We start from the raw sequence: 7,326 nt of genomic DNA on the forward strand, positions 1-7,326 counted from the left end.
TAAAATTAGATTTCTTTCTAACTCATTGCTTTAAAACTAGCACGCACTAGGCTAGAAAAATTCTAATAGATGGCAATGCATGAAATCATTATATTACTAAACATAGAATCTATCTACTTTTATCTAATAGTAACTCTAAAAATTATTTATAAAACAAATCTTCAATATCTATATAAGTTTTCAAAAAACAAAATCTCTTTCGTTCAAAAGAAAATGTTGTTTCTATTAATATGTTATAGAATTGCTTATATGTAGTAGAATGGTATAAAATGATGTAAGGAATGAATGTCTCCCTCACAAATCTGAAATGCAACCACACTAAATCAAATAAAAGAATAACATAAGTGATGAATGTGTCATCTACAAATCAGAAATGCAACCCCATTAACTCAAACTGAATCAAAAGCATAATACAAGTAATAAATGTCTCATCCAGAACCAATGCAATTGCGCTTTGAAAAGGCTTTGAATACATCGTTGACACCAATAACTACTCTCATGTATGCAGAAGCTTGTGCCTTTGGAAGACATCAATTAATTTTATTATTTATTTTGTCAAAAGCACAAAGAGAAGATGCACAGCTCATAAAGAACCAAGAGTGATGCACACTTCATTTCATTTCTTCAAAGTGTGATTACATACGACCTAAAATATGTCTTCTGTAACATAAAGAAATTGTAGAGTCACGTACATCAACAAAGAAACAACAACTGTGAAAAACAATCTTGAATGGGATTATGATGAGATGGAGGAAATGGAATGCAAGCCTGGATGGAGAGAAGGGAGGAGAAGAGAAGCGAGGCGAAGGGGGGAGGGGGGGAGGAGGACTGCTGCTGTTGCTGAGAAGGTTTGATTAAGTAAATGGGTAAGACTGAAATGCTTGGGCTTACAAGAAGAAGAAGAAGAAGAAGAAGATTGTAGATGAGTTAGAGACGAGGAATTTTAATAGGAAAACACCCACTTCTAATGTTGAAGATGATGATGACGACGATGATGAAGAAGAAGCGAAAGAATGCATCCATGTGTGTGTGTGTGTATGAAGGAGGATGAGAAGGGGAGAGAGGGTTCAGGCTGCTGCGGTCTACTGTGACACATGCGTTCATGCAACCGATGACGACGCAATGGAAAGGGCGGGAGCGGGGGCGCGTGCGAGACGGCGAATGAGGGATGGAGGGAAGGAGGGACCTCGGAACCCGGGACCCAGACACATCGTCGTCGCTTCTCACACACATACATACTAACAAGTGGACACCGCTGACGAGCTCGCTCGCAGCAGTGGCAGCAACAGCAGATGAAAATGATCGATATCTGAGGCGACGACGACGGCTGACTCACGGCGCAGCCCGACTTGAGCGAGTGCGAGCGAGGCTGCGACGCCTGTGAAGCTTCTGGAACCCATCGCCACTCGCCTACGGCCGGACCCTGGAGCCTCGGCCCTCGAGGTGGTTAGGGTTTTGCACCCGCAGCTCTGTCTGGCCTCGTGAACTTCCCTCCGTTAACCAACCGAGCCTTTCCTCCCCTGCTCCTCCTCTGCTATGGCCGCTTCCACATCCGACCTGCTTTCTTTCTAAAGGTTCCCTTTCCTCGGTCCGCACTGCTCTTGCACGCGCCTCTTTGCCAATTTCGTATTCACTGCGATCGTTCGAGCCAGGTTTCGGTTCTTCTCGGCCGTCCCCGTGACCGTGTTGCGCCGGAGTGGTATTCGTCTTTGAAGCAAGCATGTCGCATTTCGGGAGGGCTGGTCCTCCGGACATCAGAGACACCTACTCGCTGCTTGTGCTCAACATTACTTTCCGTACGTGATTTTTCTTGTTAGTCGTGCTCCCCCCCCCCCCCGCTCCCCTTTCGCGTCCTCTCCCTAGTCCTTGTGATATTCCTGTGAGGCTCGAAGTTTTGAGGATTAAGCAGTGGAATGCGTTCTCGTAGAGTTGTCGCGCCAGCTGTTTGACTCGGCCAGTTGTTTTTTTTTTGTTTTGTTTGGTATTATGTTTAGCATCGGCATGAGTGTTGGAAATGTTGGCGATTAGTGATGCGGGAGAGCCGTCGTGAAGTAGCGCATGTCTAGTGCTGGTTGGAAGGCAACCGCAGCGATTTCATCTGCTTGGGTACGGGCTTGCCAAGAACCGCAGAGCCGCGGTTGGACGCGGTCTCACAACACACAGTACTCGGCACGCTCATCAGCTATGGATGTTGTTGTTGGTAGCAATGCGGATGCGAGTGATGATTGCATGCTTCAGTTTTGGAAGAATTGAGTGAGCAGGGGGAGGAGGGAAGAGGCAGGGGGTATAGGAGAATACACCAGTCTGGAAATTGGTCGAATTCGTCAGGATTTTCGTCGAATTGCCATATTTCTGTGAGCTTTGTTGAATTCCCTAGGATTAAGTATTAAATCTTGGAATAGGTCTTTTCCTTTCAATTTTCAGATGCTGCGGATGAGTAGTGAAACAGCAAGTGCGAACGGAGGATTGCTGAGCGCTAGGCCTTACGATCTCTTCTCTCAGCGTGGTGATTCGATCTTAGGAATATCTCCTTTTTGAGTATGTCGCAGCTAGTGCATTTCTTTCGTTCTGTTGCTGAGTGGTGGTTTGTCGTTGTTCAGGTACGAGCGCGGACGACCTTTACCCTTTGTTCGACCGGTATGGAAAGGTGGTAGACATCTTCATTCCCAGAGATCGCAGGTAAAGTTCGAGCTGGAATCAACTTCATGAGATCCTCGAGTTTTTTTTTTTTTTTTTTTTTTTTTTTTTTTTTTTTTTTTTTTTTCCCCTTCTCCCACTTGACTGTCCCCTGCATCCTGGATGCGAACTACTTCGTTCGAATTCGGAGTTGATTGGATGAAGGCTGATAAGTCGCATCAGGGTCGACTGCTCTGGTTTCAGTAGACAATCCGCGTAGAGAAGAAGCCCAAAGCAATTAGAGCAGGCACTGTGAGTATTTATGTCTGTGAGAACCGTTAAATTGGTTCTACACCAGGTCCAGCAGCAACCAGGGTGGGTTCAAGACGCGTAGAATGGAAGATGAGTAGAACGGTAGGGGTGATTAGGGGATGTTTCGATGGGACGATTAGGACACATATCTTCCATCGCACTTTCCTTTGTTTTTCCTCTCTTCCATCGATTGTTGGTCGCACACTTGTATATGTTTAATAGTATACAAGAACGCTGCTGAGGTTCATGTTGGATGTGCAGGACTGGAGAGTCTCGAGGTTTTGCTTTTGTCCGGTACAAGTACGCAGATGAAGCTCAGAAGGCCATCGAGCGCCTGGATGGTAACTAATCCATTCGCATCCCGTGTATGTGAGTAGAGGAGTTGGCTAGATGGATGTGGTGATAGGTATTGTTCTGTAACAACTCGATGAACAAGAATGTGTAGGTTAATGGAGGATGAACTGCCATTAGAGAGGAGAACGGAAAGCACGCAAATACCTTGAACACGTCTGACATTTAGTGTATCCCGACTGCGGTGATGCAGGTAGGGAAGTTGATGGACGGCACATTGTGGTGCAATTTGCTAAGTATGGACGGAAGGATGAGCCGATGTGAGTTCCGGGTCCCGGTCTTTTTTCAATCACGTTAGAGTTCACATTTTTGATCAGGATGTGTGTTGTGGTGTTTGGGGCTACGAGACGTTGAGGGTACGAGGCGCCCTGTGTGTGCGCCGTGAAGATTTGGGTGGTTTTTGTGAAAGATGCGTTGTGAATCGTGGAGTGTTTTGGAGTGGCAGCAGCTTCAGGAAGTTTAGACAAGTTGGTATATGACTTGCTTAGCTGGCAGGTGATGGCGCAAACAGCATTTTTTAAAGTCTGATGTGTAGCCTGGGTTGAGGTGCAAATCCTGTATTTATGTGTCCATGGTTGCGATTTATTAGCGTTGGTTCCATGGCCTTCCTAGGTTTTGTTCAAAGTCTTTCCACATCTGACTCTGGACAAGATCGGTCACCGATGGCTTGGTGAACGTTGGGACGTTGTGGTGCTAGTCAGCGAAGCCATTCTGCGCTTGCTGTTGCTGGAAGTGGATATGTAATTTCTTTATTTTTCCTCTCTGTGCAGCCAACGAGGAAGGATTACTGATACTGGCATGAAGAGAGTTAGCAGATCTGCAAGCCGAAGCCCTAAGCGTCCGAGGTAAGTTCAGATTCTGTACGAGGTGTCAGTTTTTGTGCGAAATCGTGGGCAGGCGCAACATCAACATTCAAATTAGTTCATCACCAGTTTATGGATATGCTGTGTTTGATGTGTACAACGAGTCTAGTTGTCTCGTACGCACATCTTGGCAAGTTTCACGTCTGTTGCTATGAGTCAACAGCATGTTATTATTTACTATTCAATATTTATTTTTTACAAACTGTTCGAAGTAGCGTCCCTTTTTCCTGTCACGGCCAGTATTGCGGTGCATTCTTCTGAGTAGGAGCAATTGTTGGCGAGATTGAAAGATTTGGATTTCGCACTAACGTGATCGATGCAGCTGGGATCGCAGGTCCAGTAGGGACGATGATCGGTACACAAGGCATTACCGGAGCCGCAGTCGGAGTCGTAGCCGGAGCCGTGATCGCTACGAGCGGTCAAGACATCACGATGATGATTGCCGTGAGAGAGAACGCGAGAGGGATAGGGGCCGTGGTTCAAGGCGTCGCAGCCCAAGTCGTAGTCTGAGTCGCAGCAGGAGCTTGAGTCGGGATCGTGGAGATGTGAAGCGGTCATCTCGCAGTGCATCTGACAAGCGCAGGTAATTGAGCACCACATGGTGACGAGGTGATAGCTGAATATGGAGAGAGTTTGTTGTGAAGAGTGTCGGTGTGAAGCTGAACATGCGATCTTGGATGAATCTATAGCGCATGCAAATGGTTGGGACTGGAAACAATAATTGTGCTCGACCCTCGATTGGGTGGTGTGTGACGTGCATTGATGTGTGCTTGGGACGACTATTTCGATGGTGCAGCCCTAAGAGAGAACCAAGCTCTCGAAGGAAGCTAAGTCCCAGCCCCCAGGAGAAGCGGAGCATGAGTCGTAGCTTAAGCAGGAGCATAAGTCGCAGCCCTCGGAAGTCGGAGTCTGAAGAGCCCGTAAAAGAGGCGACAGCTAGAAATGGAAATGCATCACCTGCACGGTGAGATTTGTAGGCTTTCGCAGAAGTTTCATGAGAGGGGATGCTGTTTCGTGGTTTGATCCTTGGACTCGAATAAGGCAACGGAATAGCAGAACATGTGGTGAAATGCAGTGATGGGTGCAGATTTGGGTGGCGTATTATTGAGATTAGTATAGGAACGTGGGTGGTGTAGGATGAATTTTGTTGCTGGTTCAGAGCTGTGCTCACTGTTGACGTTTGTATTCAGGGACAGTGAATCGCCAGAGCGTGGCGTTTCACCACCTCGTCGCCAAACGTCCCCTGAAGCAAGGAGCGACTCCCCTCGGCAGCGCAGTCTTTCTCCGGAGCCGGCCCGGAGCGGTTCTGGGGAACAGCCTCGAAGTCCTTCTTCAGCTCCTTCAGATGCGGCGTGATGTCATGGTAGATTATATATATTTGTGACGGTGGTGATAATGTGGTTTGTTGTGTGTATATGGCATCATATCTGTGGGCAGTTATTGGACACAATGCCTGTGCAGGTTGGTACGACACTCAAGATGAGGTACTGGGGAATCGAAGAAATGGCCAGCGGGACGCGTTGGTGATGACATAAGCGCAGGATTTGGTTGAGTTTGAAGTGGACAATTCCATCAGAGCGATTGTGTTCTGCTGGTCAGTTCTGGTTCGTTATCCTTGTAGTTTGTGAAGGTGATATTTCAGTTGAATTTGGGCGGGGAAGGGGTTGTCTCGCTGGGTGTGGTGTTTGTTATGTAGCGATGATGCAGGTAGTCCTGCCTTCTGATTTGAGCCGTTTATAGTTGAGAGAAGCGAGGGAACATTCGACACCAGCAGGAACTCGAGCATCATTGTGATATTTTGTTACGAGACACGTAGGAGAGATGTTATTGAGACAAGTTTACTGGTATGAGACGAGTATTTTTGATCAGTGCGGGCACATGTTGGAGAAGCAGTCTGACTTGGTATGTTCATGTTCATACTTTTGGGTACTGTGATAGTGCTGAGTGGGGTCGTGGGAATACATCACATTCATGGTGTGGGAGCTGAGCTGTGGTGGTTGCTGGCTGCTGATTCTTTGACGGCTGAGGTGCCGGGTGCTGGTTTATTGTAAAAGTATGTGGGGGCAAAAAGAGTGCAGTGCAGCTGATGCCGCTGCAGGTGTTCCTTGTTGTTATGGCCGCTTATGTGGTGGCAGCTTACATTCCGGTCTCTTTCGTCAGGCAGGGACGCAAGGGAGTAGCTGTCTTACACAGTAGCGCGGTGAGTGTCTATGCAGCAACTATGCATGAAAAAAGTATTGATTGTACTGCTTGCTCTATCTGGTTACTTTATCCGATGGCACAGTCCCATCTCATGAGCGGGGAGAGGGCGTGGTGGAAGCATATAGATGATATAGATGTGAGGTTAGTGCTTTTGTGTGATCAGACATGTGAAGCAGAAGGTGAGAGTGCGTTTGCACACGGAGGCGTTCGCAAGGTATTTGCATTTGCAGAGTGACGCTGCGGTAAGTTTTGAAGGGGCTGTGGTTGTTGGTGACGGTTAGATATGAACATGATGGAAGTACTTGAAGTAGGTATTGGAGTAGTGATTTGTGAGAGGCATACTCCGAAAAACCGGGAGATGTGGATGATCTGGAGTGTGAATTGCAAGTGATCGAGGTAGAAGGAAGTTGTTGGTCATGTGTGTGTCCTTTGTTACTAACAGCAGAGCTTTCGGAAAGAGCACAACCAGCCAGAGTCAGTGGGCAGGGAAGCTGTGGAATGTGCGTTGTAGGTGACAGTGTGATGGAGGGGCGTGTAGGCGGCTAGTGTCTGGACTGTGAGATGCAGCTTGTTGTGAAGTAGTTTAGGTATCCTGGCAAGTAGCCAGGACGCTGGAATGAAGTTTTTGAGTTGAAATGAAACGCCTCCAAACTAATACTCGATTTGTATTCATATACTAACCGAAACCTTACAACAAGCTTATGCGTGTTATTAGATTACATGCTTTTATATGTCAAGATATTTGTTATGGGTGTTGACAAGCGTGTTTTGTCAATGCAAAAGAATGATTCTTTGTCCATTTTAGACGTCGATGATTGATACTTTGCGAATGTATTTAAATGTTGCTGCGATGAATGCAATGTTTGATTTTGAGGTTTGAATCAGTCAAAATATTCGACGTAGGTTGTTGCCTTGCCCTTGCATCCAACGTCTTCTTTTGTACCAAAGGCAATGTGAAGACAACAAGCAACTCTAGACACTT

General features: G+C 46.7%; 1 protein-coding gene across 7 annotated transcripts; it reads left to right on the top strand.

The window, feature by feature from the left end:
- Nucleotides 1-1,096: 1,096 nt before the first annotated feature.
- LOC149989941 (uncharacterized) lies at nucleotides 1,097-6,999 on the top strand. Of its 7 annotated transcripts, none has more exons than XR_016505067.1 (10): nucleotides 1,097-1,796; nucleotides 2,601-2,679; nucleotides 3,190-3,269; nucleotides 3,473-3,539; nucleotides 4,050-4,124; nucleotides 4,465-4,725; nucleotides 4,939-5,106; nucleotides 5,333-5,505; nucleotides 5,580-5,736; nucleotides 6,081-6,999. XR_016505067.1 is itself a non-coding variant. In XM_090253606.1 (9 exons), exons 1-8 carry the CDS (start codon nucleotides 1,721-1,723, stop codon nucleotides 5,496-5,498), a joined length of 972 nt encoding a protein of 323 aa, XP_090109732.1. In that variant the 5' UTR covers nucleotides 1,097-1,720; the 3' UTR covers nucleotides 5,499-5,505; nucleotides 5,580-6,010. The 7 variants fall into 7 exon arrangements, 4 of the variants coding, with proteins under 4 accessions (XP_090109732.1, XP_090109727.1, XP_090109746.1 ...); XR_016505063.1 differs by having other exon boundaries at nucleotides 5,604-5,736; XR_016505068.1 differs by having other exon boundaries at nucleotides 4,477-4,725; nucleotides 5,604-5,736.
- The last annotated feature ends 327 nt before the right edge of the window (nucleotides 7,000-7,326 follow it).

This window comes from Physcomitrium patens, chromosome 1 (assembly GCF_059467195.1).
Source record: "Physcomitrium patens ecotype Gransden chromosome 1, ASM5946719v1, whole genome shotgun sequence".
NCBI lineage: Eukaryota > Viridiplantae > Streptophyta > Bryopsida > Funariales > Funariaceae > Physcomitrium > Physcomitrium patens.

Excerpts from the sequence above, each read along its gene's own strand:
- LOC149989941 (XM_090253606.1), top strand. The coding sequence starts at position 1,721 with ATGTCGCATTTCGGGAGGGCTGGTCCTCCGGACATCAGAGACACCTAC. Across the intron at positions 3,270-3,472 it reads GGCCATCGAGCGCCTGGATG|GTAGGGAAGTTGATGGACGG; the intron begins GTAACTAATCCA and ends GCGGTGATGCAG. Across the intron at positions 3,540-4,049 it reads GGACGGAAGGATGAGCCGAT|CCAACGAGGAAGGATTACTG; the intron begins GTGAGTTCCGGG and ends CTCTCTGTGCAG.